Below are 15,000 nucleotides of genomic sequence, written 5' to 3' on the forward strand. Positions count from 1 at the left end.
TTCAGTCTACTGTTCATTGGACACCCAGTTCGCGTGATACTGGTACATCTCAGACTGGTTCCCCTGTTCAATCTTCATCATGCTTTGAACAGGCATCTGCAGTCGAGGGGGGTTGTTCTTATCCTTCTCAGATAGCTTCTACTTTCCCAACAGGGGCATTTAGTATTTGACACTCCTGTATCTCACCATACTCGCTCACATGACAGGGTACAACAAGAGCTTACAACCTCTGGAGAGAATCTATTGGCACCTCTCAGGAAAATTTTGGGGGTTAACAATAGGGAATTTGCTCGTCGTCCTTGGACCCCTGCTGATTTGTATACTATGTCTAAAAATTTTCCAACTATTGGAGATCCATTAAAATTCAAAAAAGAATTAAATACTATAATAGAATGTTACAGTCCTCCTCTGACAGATTTAAGTAAACTGCTGAGGGTAGTTACTTCAGATGAAATAAAAAAAGGCTAAAATAACAGATTTCACTCTCACAGGGAATGCATTAACAGATAAATGAACAGCATTGTTAAACAATATTACGAATGTGTGTCAAGTTAGGACTGATTGGTCTAAAATACAGGCATGTAAACAAAATAAAGGAGAAGCCCCTGCAGACTATTTGAGTCGCCTTAAAATAGTATTTGCTAGACATTCAGGAATACCAGAGCCAGAAGAGCAAGCTAAGCCAGTTATCGCAACAGCCTTTGTACAGGGCCTGCAAGCCCCTGTACAAAATCAAATAAAGCAGGTGCTCATAGACTGGCAAGGAAAGGCTTGGAGGCTTTAAGTGCTGCAGGTCACTGTACAGAGTATCAGAAAAAATGAAGGAAGGATACTGAGGATAACCCAAGGGGTCGAGGTAGAAAAAGGGGAAGGGGTAGAGGTATTGCTAGAGGATTTAGCAAAAGTGCTGGTCAAGGGGAACAAGGTGCACCTGGTTGGCAACGAGCTGGCAGTGCCCCTCCAGCTTCATCTAATGCATCTCTCTTTAATTGTGGAGAAGCAGGACATTGGGGAGGGGAGTGCCCACACAGGCAAATGCAGAGAGTCCAAGACACTTGGACTGAGTGGCAACTAAATTATAATAATGCAGTTTTTCCTCCACCACCTCCTCAGATTGGAAGGAGTCAGGAAACTACATACTGACTAGGGCAAAAAAATAAAACAAAAGTAAATCTTAACCCTCTACTTCCAATAGCTGAAAATGGGCCCTACGTTAAGATGAAAATAAATTCAAAGAAAACCCCATTTCTGGTGGACACTGGCACTACCAGGTCAGTGCTACAAATGACTTCAGATAGATAAATACTAGTATCAGAGCATAAAGTAAAGGCAGTTGAAGTAACAAATACTATGGTTACGTATCCGGTTTCAGAACCCATTCCCATTCCTTTAGGTCCGATTGAAGAAAAGCATTCTTTTTTTTTGAGTACTACTGCACCAGTAAACCTACTAGGAGAAGATCTATTATATAAGCTGGGTTTTACTATTTACCGTACCCCAGAAGGGGTGTATCTAAATGTTCCAACAAAATCAGAAGGGAAAGTATTGGCAGTTTTAGCAGAAGCTGAGGAGCAGCCTGCTGGAAGCATACAGGCAGATGAAGAGTTACTACAGCAGGTACCTGCCAACTTTTGGGCTAAGCATGCAAACGAAGTAGGGGTACTGAAATAAGCAGAACCAGTAAAAATAACATTAAATCCATTAAAACCTCTCCCTAGAGTTCCACAATATCCACTAAAGCCAGAGCAGGAAATCAAATGTGTAATTCAGTCTAACACAGCAAGGAATAATAATACCAGCTAAAAGCCCTTGTAATACTCCTATTTTTCCAGTGAAAAAGCCAGGGAAGGATACTTATAGATTTGTACAAGACATAAATAAGGGTTGTAAATAAATGCAGTACTATCTAATTTTCCTGTTTCAAAATCAACAGCAATAATACTGAGCTGCATACCACTTAGAGCTAGTTACTTTTCTGTGATAGATTTATGTTTAGCATTCTTTTCTACACCTATTAACCCTGACAGTCTGTTTCGGTTTGCTTTTACTTATCAGGGACAGGACAGCAAATATACATGGACACTGTTGCCACAAGGATATACTGAATCTCCTTAATTATTTTCTCAAATTCTAAAAAAAAGATTTGGAAAATGTGACATTCCCGGTTGGGTCTGTGTTAGTACAATATGTAGATGTTTTGCTAATAGCATCAGACTCCTTTCAGCAATGTCAGCAGAATACCTTGCATCTTCTGATTATCCTTGCAGAAAAGGGACACAAAGTGACTAGAGAAAAACTACAGCTGTGGTCATCTCGGGTATGTTATCTTGGTTATTTAATATCCCAGGGTAGCAGGCAAGTGTTAACCATCTTGTATTGATGCAGTGTCTAAGGCCCCACGTCCAACTACTCAGAGACCGCTTAGGTCTTTCCTCGGTATGACAGAATACTGTAGACAGTGGATACCGAACTACGCAGACATTGCCAAACCTTTGACAAATCTTTTAAAGCAGGATACACCAGAGCCTCTCCTTTGGAATAGTAAAGAGGAAAATTTCAGAACTTGAAGCAAGCTTTAGCTACTGCCCCAGCTTTGGAGTTACCAAATTATAACAAACCTTTTATTTTATTTTGTCATGAAAGAATTGGATTTGCTCAAGGAGTACTTGCACAAAAACATGGGGACAGCTGTCATCCATTGGCTTATTACAGCACAGCACATGATTCTGTTGCATAAGGTTTTCCACCTTCTTTAAGTGCAGTTGCCGCTGCTGCCATTCTAGTTAATCTGGCACAATTGTTGGTGCTTGCGCATGATCTCACAGTAGCTGTCCCTCATTCTGTATCATCTCTTTTGCTTAAAATGAAAACTCAAACACTCTCAACTGCACGTCTAACTAAATATGAGCTTACACTTCCGCTGTCCTGTTCTAAATCCTGCATCTCTGTTGCCTGTTGCTGAAAATGGTGAAGAGCATGATTGTGTGTATGTGTGTGTGTAACTATTTGCTTTCTGCTAGGGAGGACTTAAAGGGCACTCCTATACCCAATGCTGACATGCATCTGTTTGTGGATGGCTCCTGTGGAGGAGATCAAACCGAAAAGTTGACCCCGGGAATAGCAGTCCGCACCGAAGAAACAATATTGTTGCAACAGAGATTAGAAGGGTGTTCACTCTGCTCAAATAGCTGAGCTAGTGGCGTTGCAAAAAGCCTGTGAGTTGGCCAAAGACAAGGTGGCCAATATTTTTACAGACAGCCGTTATGCTTTCGAGGTGGTACATGATTTTGGACAGCTTTGGTGAGAGAGAGGGTTTTTGACCTCTTCAGGAAATTAAATAAAAAATTCAGGGTACATAAAATCATTGTTAGATTCACTTTAGTTACCTAAAAAGCTGTCTGTAATGAAATGTTGTGCCCATCAAAAGGGCATAGATGCTGTAACAAAGGGCAATAATTTGGCAGACCAACCTGCTAAACAAGCAGTCGAAGATTGTTGTAAAGATCTGTGCATGTAACTATGACAAACTCCAACAGTAATGATGTGTTTGATTTTAAAGTTGTCAGCCTTTCAAGCTGAAGCATCACAGGGAAAAGTTCTAAGGTGGCTCAAAAATGGAAGTAAAAAATCCTCTGATGGCATATGGCGACATCCGGACGGCTGACTTGGTGGCACCTGCCTCTTTGCTACCTTACCTGGTAAGGGCATATCATCTACCGGCCCATAGAGGTAAGACAGCTTTATTTAATCAAATTGCACGAAGTTGGTATGTCCCTCATGTCTCCGCTTTGATACTTAGTATGTACAAAATTGTAGTACTTGAAATATAGCATAAGCAAACATGCCAACAGCAAATCTGCATGTTTACCTCCACCCTGGGGACCTTTTGTTAATATACAGCTGTATTTCATCCAGTTGCCTAAGACTAATAATTTACAATTTATTTTGGTGGTAGTGTATATGTTCTCAGCATGGGTGGAAGCTTACCCATGTCGCAAAGCTGATGCAGTCACAGTTATTAAAAAATGGTCCGATTATATACTGAGATTCGGTATACCCAGCATTAACAGTGACCAGAGAACTCATTTTAATAATAATCTGTTTAAAAAGTTATGTAAAGCTTTTATTACTAAGTTAAGTGTTCACTATCCCAACCATCCCCAGTCATGTGGATTAGTGAAAAGGGTAAACAGGACCCTTAAAAATAAAATTACAAAAATTTGTGCTGAAACCCATTTAAAGTGGCCCGAAGCCCTTCCCTTAACATTAATAAGTATGAGGGCCTCATTGAATGCTACCAGGAAATTGAGTCCATGTAAAATATTAATGGGGAGACCCATGGCCATTCCAGCTTACCCCTCCAGTGGGAAATGCCGATTTAACTTTGTCAGATGATGTTATAATTTCTTATTGTAGGAGACTCCGCAAAATTTTGCAGCAATATCATCGAACAGTAAGAGCAGCGTTATCAAACCCTCCTGACCAGCCCTGTCATAAACTACAACCGGGTGATTGGGTGTATGTGAAAATTTTTCAGAGGAAAAACTGCCTCTGCCCGAGATGGAAGGGGCCTTTCCAGGTCCTGCTAACGACTTTAACTGCAGTTCGCTGTGCAGAAATACCAACGTGGATCCATTCATCTCCTTGCAAGAAGACCTGTCTCGTGGGGACCCCAGATGAATCATCGCAGGCAACGGTGGGAAATCGATGTGTGACAGATAGGACTAAGCCCTTCAGGAAATCTGATCATTTACTACTCAAGTTTTGCACTAGGGGCAGAGGGCAAGGCCATTTCAAAACATCCATTTTCCAAATGGATAGCACACAGTATCCATTTCTGCGTAAAACACCATGGGAAACCAACCCCTCGGGGTCAGAACACATTCCACTAGGGCAACTTCTACAGCATTCCTCAGGGGAGTCCCCTACCAGGGACATTCTGGAAGCTACTACTTGGAGTTCTGTACACACCTTCACCAAGCATTACCACCTGCCTATCTTTTCCAAATCCAGGACAGGTTTTGCAACAGCAGTCCTGCAGGGCATACTAGCCAGCCCCAACTCTTCTTGACTGCCTCCACCCTTTTTTCAGCTTTGAGAAGCAACTCAAGTGTGATGACTGCAACAGTGAAACACGAACAACATAGTACAGTTGTGTACACTTACCATAAATGTAGATGTTTGAGTGTATTTACTGTTTCAGTCCTGGTTTCCCTCCCTCCAGCCCCCTTCTCTCTCTCTTTCCTCTCTGTGTGTATTACTCACCCCTTACAGGGGTATTGTTATTTACTTTTTACTGGTGGTGATTTACCGCCATAGCTTAGCTCCCTATTGGGGGGGGGGGGGGCTCCTGACATTTGGAGCAAGAAAAACTGATGTAGTGGCGTCGGCTGCCTGTTTATATCCCTGATGACCTGACGTCAGTCCTGGAGTGACTGGAACCGACACAGAAATACGACGTCTCTGGTATTCGGGCCGACTGTGGGCTACCTGCAGGCAGATAACCCAAGTGTGATGACTGCAACAGTGAATACACTCGAGCATCTACATTTATGGTAAGTTTACACAACTGTACTTTCTGCTACTTTGCCCTCTGTTTACACAACCACCGTTATAATTTGAATATTTTCTTCAGATCCAGAACTAGTTTCACCAAATCTGTTCTGGATTCTGGTTCATCTCTCTTCTCCCATACATTTTGAAGCTTTGGGAATCGTTTCATTTGTGATGGGTACTGTAGTGTGATATAAATGAATAATATAGTACAGTTATGTAGGTATCTTACCATAATGATGTATGTTAAAAATAGATCACTATGGAGTACATATACTCTCCCTATATCCCCCATTTTTTACTGTATCTTTAAATTTGGGGATGGGGGGCTCCTTCCTATTTACTTATTCTTTCCGATGTTATGTTTTTTCTTTTTTTGTGAGTTGACTTAGGAAGGACACTGAAGTACAAGGGTCTGTGGGGCAGGCAGACTGAGTTTAGGCACATCTTTATGTCCAGCTTATACTAGCATATCCACTCGTGCCAAGGGTGTACATATGGAATGCAAAGAAAACAGCCTGAGCTTTGTAAACTGGTTGTCCATACAGGTATCCTGGCAGACGGGTCCTATATTTGGTAAATACTGCAGCCTTGATTTTACTTTGAACATCTACTGGCATAGTAAGTTACCCATACAACTGCACTTTGTCTTAACTTTTTAAATTTAATTTGTCATTCTTTTTCTTTTGTCTTGTTTAGGCTGGATCCTTATAGACCGTTGTGGGAAGCACTTTGGGGCCATTTTAAGTTACCTTCGAGATGATTCTGTGGTACTTCCAAAGAGCACACAAGAGATAAAGGAACTAATGGCAGAAGCAAAGTATTACCTCATCCAAGAACTGGTTGATATTTGCCAGGCTGCATTGCAGGTGAGGTTAAAAAAATCAAGTGATAATGCTTAAAAGGTAGCTCTCCCAGTACATGCCCTCCATATGACTAACCTAGCTTGTACTGTATTTTTGTAGATACCTTTCTAACTGACAGACCCTGAAAATCCTCTTTTATTGGTCCTTACCATGACAGTAGTCTCTCCAGCTTACCTGATTCATTGGTGCGTTTATTTTTCTGTCAAACTGTTTATCAGATTTTAAAAAACACTCCTACTACTTAAACCAGCAGCCATTTTACTGACTTGGGCTTTGGTTTTGAATATTGGATGCCTCTCTTTTGTCTTTATATAAGTATTCATGTACTACTTTAGGTTGGTGGAGCAAAATGTGCTTCTTCCCCAGAAAACTTGTGGAGCTGTTTAATGCTGTAACAATACTTTGTGGTTTACTGTGATCTCTGTTTTGTCTTGTCTAACTTGTAACCACTTCAGTCTTCCAGACAGAGGCTACTGAAGAAAGTCATTATTGCCTATATCATGAAACTAAAATTGGAATAGAGTACAAAATGAGATGGTGGCGTATAATTTATTTCTAAGCATTTTTCATATTCAGTTTAAATTACTTTAGCCACTGGCCATATACAGTTGGCCGTACTCTGACAAGTGTAACTGTACAACTGTCCTTGTACTGACTTCAGTGTTTTAATGTTTTGTTAGTAATGCATATGGTATGAAGAATGAATCATTTCCTTGTTGCATGCATGGTATAATGAAATATTAAATAACTGCAGAGGCATCCAGGCATATACACCTTATAAATGGTAATCCACCGCAGAAGTATAAGTGGGGGAAGAGACATTTGAGTCCCATAAAAGCCTTCCTGCAAATGGATCACTGCGTAGTGTCTCTAAGATTTGTTTCTTGAATTAGTTATCTTTATTAATTTCCATTTGACTGCAAGGAAGCATAGATTTTGGTGGGTAAAGGTCACCTGACACCACCTTGCTGTCCATTTCCCATGTTTGTGCAAGTTGGATCATACTTGCAGACCATTTTCCCTAGTCAGTCAAAAATAACCTTATGACTAGCCATGCATTCTTGAATTCTTGTTTTTAAACCTAATACCATTTGACCATTTGGGGAAGTCTGCTTAATTGTTAATCACCTCTTCTGTGGCACAACAGAACCATAAATGCCACCATCAGTAACTCTGCAGGTAGCACACTTAAGTTGTCTGGGAAATCAGTGGCTGTAAATTGTAAGACAGTACTGTGTGCTTATGATTTGTGTATGTTCAATTACTCGCACTGCACTGGAGAGTAAGGAAAAGGCTGTGCATCTGAGATACCTTCATTTCGGATGAAAAATTAAGTTGAAAAGCCATCTGCTTGAATGGCTGCTTAGGTGGATGCCAGAATTCTCCTGTCACTTATTTTACAAAACCAAAGTCAGCATCAGCATACATCTGGGCAGCAGGTGCAGTCAAGGCCACTGGAGCCCAAATCAAATTTATCTGCACATCAACCAGAAAGAGATGCTAGCTGTTCAGCATGCTCTGACAGCTTTCAGATCCCTGTGCTCTCTGGGGCCTCTTCTAATCAAAACCGACACCACCACCACAGTGATGTACATCAACAAGCAGGGGGAACCCACTCTTACCCACTCTGCAGGCTAGCCATGACCCTTTGGAGCACGGCTTCAGTCATGCATATTCACCTGCAAGCCCAATTCCTGCCAGGCAACCAAACCTCTCTGGCAGACAACTAAGCAGAAATCTCCTAACCCACACGATTGGCAGTAAACCACAACACCTTCAGCCTTGTGACCCAGAAATAGGGTACCCTAAAGGTTGACCGATTTGCCTTCCCTACAACCACCAGCTCAGCAAACTCTGCACCAGGGAACCTCACAGCAAGGCCTGGAAAGTGGATGCCCTGTCCTTCCACTCAGAAAACCTCTCTGTCTATGCATTCCCCCCTGCCTCTTCTTACCAGAGTGCTACTCAAACTAAGAGAGGGGAGACCAGGGGCAATCCTGATTGCCCCTGACTGGCCATGCCAGCATTGGTACCCACTACTGCGCAGTCCATCTCCGTTGCCTCCATTTCACCTCCCTCAGGTTCCAACTCTCTTGACTCCGCAGGAGGGAGAGTTCTTGCATCCACAATTGCACACCCAGAACCTGGCAGCCTGGCTTATTCCTTGACTTCTCCTTCAGTGGCCAGCCTAAGTAAGCAGGTCCTGGATGTTGTACATGAAGCCAGATGACCCAGTACTAGAACATCCTATGCTGACAAGTGGAAAAGGTATTGTACCTGGATCCAGACTAAAGGAGCTGACGCAGCACAGCCATCCTTACTTCTCATCCTAGATTACCTAGCAGACCTTCTCCACAGGGGCCTTTCCTTCTCTTCCATTAAAATCCATGCCTCTGCCATCTCTGCACATTACAGCACCGAGCCACCTCTCTTCTCACACCCTCTCATCAAGCAGTTCCTGAGAGGGGGTAGCAACTTAAGGACCACCAAGAGCCCCTACCCCTGCTTAGGACCTTAACTTTGTGTTAGAAAAGCTCACGCTCCCCCCTTTGAGCCTGCCGCTTCAGCAGAGTTAAAATTCCTCTCTTGGAAAATAGCCTTGCTTTTGGCCATCACTTCAGCTAGAAGTGTCTGTGTCTGTCTGAGCTACAAGCACTTATGGCTGTAGAACCCTTCATCATTTTCCATGCTGACAGGGTCTCCCTCGAGACTAACCCTACTTTCATACCTAAAGTGGTGTCCAGTGTGGCTCTCGACCAATCTATTAATTTGCCCACCTTTTTCTTTAAACCTCAAAATAAGGGGGAAAGGATCCTGCACTCTTTAGATGTGCACAGATGGTTCAGATTCTACCTGGATAGGACCAAGTCTTTTAGGAAATCTGATCAGTTACTAGTCAGCTTTGCACCAGGGGCAGAGGGCAAAGCCATATCAAAACAAACCATCTCCAAATGGATAGCACACTATCCATTTATGTTACAAACACCATGGAAAACCATTCCCACAGGGGATCAGAACACATTCCACTAGGGCATCTTGAACCTCTACAGCCTTTCTCAGAGGAGCCACCTACCAGGGACATCCTGGAAGCTGCAATGAGGAATTCTGTTCATACCTTCACCAAGCATTGCCATCTGCCTATCTTTTCCAAATCCAGGGCAGGCTTTGCAACCGCAGTCCTGCAGAGCATACTAGCCAGCTCCAACTCTTCTTGACTGCCTCCAACCATTCTTCAGCTTCGGGAATCTACCCAAATGTGAAGACTGCAACAGTGAAACACGAAGAACATAGTACAGTTGGGTACACTTACCATAAATATAGATGTTTGAGTGTATTCACTGTTGCAGTCCTGGTTTACCACCCTCCAGCCATCTTGTCCCTCTCTCTCTCTCTTCCTCACTCCTTACAGGGCTTTTGGTATTTACTTTCTATTGTTGTTGTTCACCATAACTTAGCTCCGTATTTGGGGGCTCCTGACATTTGGGGCAAGAAAAACTGATGTAATGGCATTGGCTGCCTGTTTTTATACCACTGACGACCTGATGTCAGTCCTTATGTGACAACAGCCGACGCAGAAATACTAAGCCTTTTGGTATTTGGACCGACTGAGGGCTACCCCTGGCAACCCAAGTATGATGACTGTAACAATGAATACACTCAAACATCTACAACATACATGGTAAGTGTACACAACTGTACTTTTCTTGTGATGATGAGGTTCATCTAAAAAGCCAGACTCCCCAAGGTAAATCTTATCTTCACAGCCCCAGTTTGTGCCAGGTGGATTTTGCTTCCTCCTCTTAAGCTTAGGCCTTTGCAAATACCTGAGGTTCCAAACTTCAGTAGCATTGATGTTCATCGTGCATACAGCTGCAGTCATAACTGATGGGTTTTCCTGCCGTCAGGCGGGTCCTCGGTCGGCCGAATTCCAAAGTCCTGGTCCAGCGTCGGTTGTTGTCGCCTCCTCCCTGACGTCAGTGCGACAGGGGTATAAAAGAACCAGTCAACGCCATTTTCTTCAGTCTTTCTTGCAGCGCGGTGCCCGAAGCAGAAGCAGTTCGCAAGTGCCGGTCGGCCAGCTCCTGAGATTATGAATATTTTTCAACCGAAGTCTTCTTAAAAGCTAAGTACCCCATTGGGGAAACTTTTCTTGCCTCAGACCGATGTCAGACAAAGTTAATAATTGCATTTCTTGTGGGAAGCAAATACCGCATAAGGATTTCCATTCCCTCTGCATTCCTTGCTTAGGCCCAGACCACGATGTCTCAGCCTGCCGTTTTTGTGCAACATTCAACAGGCGCACTATTAAGCGTCGGGCGGAGTTCACCCAACACCTTTTTGGCAAAAAATTTAACTATATTATGTCGTCTGATACTCAGACTCCAGTTTTAAGTAAAAAACGCAAAGATAAGGACCGACACACGAGGTCCGCGACTTCTACCGACACCACGCCAAAGCCGACTACAGGTGGTCCGGTTCTCAGTGAGGTGCCTACGCAGCCCCTGACTACCAATGACTCTTCTTTTGCGGTGTCTTCAGTGCCCAAGGTCGCAGGCTCTTCGGCCCACACCCCGACTACAGATTCCGAAGCCATTCTTGGCGGTGAAACTCAGAGTTTAGACAGGCCTGCCACCTCTCAAGGTGTCTTCAGGCCTTCCTCTTCTTTTTCCATCAAGGCTTTCACTAAGTCTAAAACAGCCATGCATACTAAAAGACAAGCTACACAGGGCCACTCTCAAGGCCCCATGTCTAAAAAACAGAGGCTCAAAATGGCTGAGGATTTGATTACTCTTGTCGGGGGTTCTCAAACCCCCCCCCCCCCCCGGACAAAAGGCCCAGAGTGGAGGAAGAATTCCCTTCCTCGGACCAGGCCTCCATTATTTCAGAACATTCTGAAGACCAGGAACATTCTTACTCCCCTTTTGAAGATTCTGATGCAGAGGAGTCCATTCCCTCGGTTTCCCCCCCTGAGGATTACTCTTTTGGGGAAACTTTACATACCTTGAGGGAACACTTCCACTGGGAGGGCCAAGAGTACTCAGACTCCAAGAAAAGGCTTAGGGATTTCCTCTTGCTCCCTCAGCACAGGCCTCTGGCTATACCTCCTGTCTTAGACATACTTGATGATGTGTATTTGGAGGACTGCCTTAATCCAGACTCTTTACCTCCAGCTCCAGTCAAGCCTGACAGGTATTACTGGGTTCCTGATTCACACCAGTTCCTATACAAAAGCCATGCGGCTGACCCAGAAACTATTTTGCAGGGTCCCAAGGGAATTAAGGCCTCCACTGCTAAAAATCCATTACCTTCAGAGAGAGATTCCAGAGCTCTAGAAAGGTGGGGGGAAAAGGTATACACCTTGGCCACCTTAACAATGAGGGCATTAAACTGTCAGTTTCATATGTTAAAGTACCAACAGTTTCTGTTATCACAGTTGAAAAGCAAAATGTCACAACCTGAACAACCAGACTTGAAGGAGCTGCAGGATTTGTTACACAGTGCAGAACAAGTGGGTAAACATACCTTGCAATGTGGTTTTGATGCTTTAGAGGCCTCATGTAGAGCTGCTGTTACAGGATCAGTCATACGTAGACATGCCTGGCTCAAAGAGCAAACCTTACCAGATCATGTTAAAGCTAAATTACTGGATGCACCTCTGCAAAAAGATGTATTGTTTGGTGTTAAAGCTGAAGAGGTATTAAAGAAAATGGAGGAAAAGGCAAAATCAATGCAAACCGTGAAAGATTTCTTACAGGTACAACCTCCACGTTTCAGTAGAAATTGGCCTTCCAAAAATTGGTCCTTTCCAGCCACGGACAGACCCCAAAGAGGTAGATACAGGCACCCGAGGGGTAGAGGGCAGTCTCAAGGATCGTTTAGAGGCAGACAATGGCAAACACCTACACAAAGAGGTGGTGAGGATAGTTCACAGCCATTCAGAAAGCAGAACCAATGACTTTCCCCTTTGCATGCCAAGCAAGGCTCAAATGGCAGCACCTTTAGGCGGAAAACTGGCATTATTTAAAAAAAAATGGCATATTGTCACAAAAGACAGATGGATCCTGGACATTATAGACAGAGGCTACAGATTCCACTTTCACACCCTTCCAAAATTGAGGGGCATGCCAAACCTGCAACACAATCAAAGGGCAGAGGCACAAAAACAAATTTCACATCTCATGGACATGAAAGCTATTCAAGAGGTACCTGCACAAGAACAAGGTCAAGGTTTTTATTCCAGACTATTCCTGGTACCAAGAAAAGGAAAATATTGGAGACCTATTTTGGACCTATCCATCCTAAACACATTTTTACTCGTGCCAAAATTCAAGATGCTCACATTACAGCAGCTTCTTCCCATGCTGGGCAAGGAGTCTTGGCTGGCAACATTGGACCTCAAGGAGGCATACCTGCATGTCCCAGTCAGACAAGATTGCAGAAGATACCTCGGATTTCTTGCAGGTTCAACCCATTATCAATTCTCTGCATTGCCCTTTGGCTGATCTACTGCGCCCAGAGTGTTCAAAAAATGCCTGGCATCAGTAATTGCCTTCTGCAGACTTCAAGGGATACAAATATACCCCTACCTGGACGACTGCCTGATCCAAGCGGACAGCAAACACATACTTCTGAAGCACATGGCGTTTGTAATACAGTTGTTGAAATCTCTGGGATACACAGTCAACAAAAATAAGTCAAGACTAATACCCTCTCAAACAATAATTTTCCTGGGTGCCAGCTTGGATACAAACACCCAGATGGCCTACCTCACACCAGAGAAACAAGGGCAACTAACTCAATACTTCAGAAAACTGGCAACTTTCACCAGGCTGACTGCAAGGAAAATCCTGCAGGCTCTGGGATTCATGGCATCTTGCATCCTACTAATCCCATGTACAAAGCTGCATATGAGGAAACTACAATGGTACCTAAAAAAACTATTATCTCAACACAGCCACAGTTTGGAAACAATACCACTGATTCCATGTCTTCAAAAGGAATTTCTGTGGTGGGCTCAAGCATGCCAAAGAAATACAGGTCTACCATTCTGCAAGCCTCAAGCAAATCAAGTCATCACAACAGACATCTCGGACTACGCCTGGGGGGGCGCACATGACAGATCGGTGCATTCAGGGCAAATGGTCCCAAAAAGAAAAGCACCTACACATCAACCAAAAAGAAATGCTAGCAGTAACAAATGCTATTACATCTTTCAAAGACCTGCTGCATCCAGGCCAGCTATTGATAAGGACAGACAACACCACAGTAATGTGGTACATAAACAAACAGGGAGGAACCCATTCATACCCCCTATGCAGGCTAGCCATGTCTCTTTGGAACATGGCTCTGGAATTGCAAATCGAGCTTCAAGCACAGTTCCTGCCAGGCAAGGAAAACACGCTGGCAGACAACCTAAGCAGAAATATGACAGATCCACACGAATGGAAGTTGCATCCTCAAGTTTTTTCAAAGATAATTCAAGCATGGGGAAGGCCAGACCTAGATCTCTTTGCCTCCCACAGAAATCACCAATTGGCAAAATTTTGCTCAAGGACCTTTCACCCACAGGCCTGGACAACAATGACAGTTTATGCCTTTCCACCTCTTCCTCTGCTGCCCAAAGTTCTACTAAAAACCAGAACAGACAGACCCAAGATGATTCTCATTGCTCCAGACTGGCCAAGACAACACTGGTACCCACTCCTGAGGAGCCTGACGCATTCCCCACCATGGATCCTGCCTCTAATGCCTCTTCTACTGACTCAGCACAACTTCAAAACTCTTCACAGTCAGCTGAAAACACTCAATCTAGCCGCAAGGAGGATTCCTTAAATTCACAGCAGACCCTACTCTCCAAGGAGGTACAGATGTCATTTTGGAGGCCAGAAGGCCGTCTACTAGAAAAGACTACTCCGCAAAATGGAAAAGGTTTTGTGTCTGGAATCAGAAAAGGGTCAGAATCCTGGAATACTGAACTTACCTCAAATATTACAGTACCTAGCCGAGCTGCTAAGCAGTGGACTTTCATTCTCCTCCATCAAGATCCATGCCTCAGCCATTTCCGCAGAGTACAACACTGATTCTCCCTTATTCTCTCACCCCCTTTTAAGACAGTTCCTCAGAGGGGCTAAGAATATAAAACCCCCAAGGAAGCAACCAGTACCTGCTTGGGACCTCAATTTCATTCTAGAAAAACTAACCCTGCCTCCTTTTGAGCCAGCTGCTTCAACAGATCTGCAATATTTGTCATGGAAAACAGCCTTCCTTCTAGCTATCACCTCAGCACGCAGGGTGTCGGAACTACAAGCCCTCATGGCAGTGCAGCCTTTCATCATTTTCCATCAGGACAGAGTTTCATTACGAACCAATCCTTCATTTATGCCAGAGGTAGCATCCAGAATAGCCTTGAATCGGGCTATCCACTTACCTACCTTTTACCCTAATCCACAAAACAAAGGGGAGAGATTACTGCATTACTTGGACATTCACAGACAGCTCCGCTATTATTTGGACAGAACAAAACCTTTCAGAAAGTCAGAGCAACTCTTTGTGTCCTATGCTACAGGTGCACAAGGGAAGC

The 15,000-nt window shown here is 43.7% G+C and overlaps 1 protein-coding gene across 1 annotated transcript in view; it reads left to right on the top strand.

The window, feature by feature from the left end:
• Positions 1-15,000, top strand: part of TNFAIP1 (TNF alpha induced protein 1) — a 550,340-nt gene that overhangs the window by 64,763 nt on the left and 470,577 nt on the right. Inside the window, exon 4 of the mRNA XM_044054883.1 lies at positions 6,253-6,422. Within this exon, the coding sequence (XP_043910818.1) occupies positions 6,253-6,422 (170 nt within the window). The remainder of the gene's footprint in view (positions 1-6,252; positions 6,423-15,000) is intronic.

The sequence above is a fragment of the Protopterus annectens genome, chromosome 13.part0 (genome assembly GCF_019279795.1).
Source record: "Protopterus annectens isolate FY-2018-M chromosome 13.part0, PAN1.0, whole genome shotgun sequence".
Taxonomy (NCBI): Eukaryota; Metazoa; Chordata; order Ceratodontiformes; family Protopteridae; genus Protopterus; species Protopterus annectens.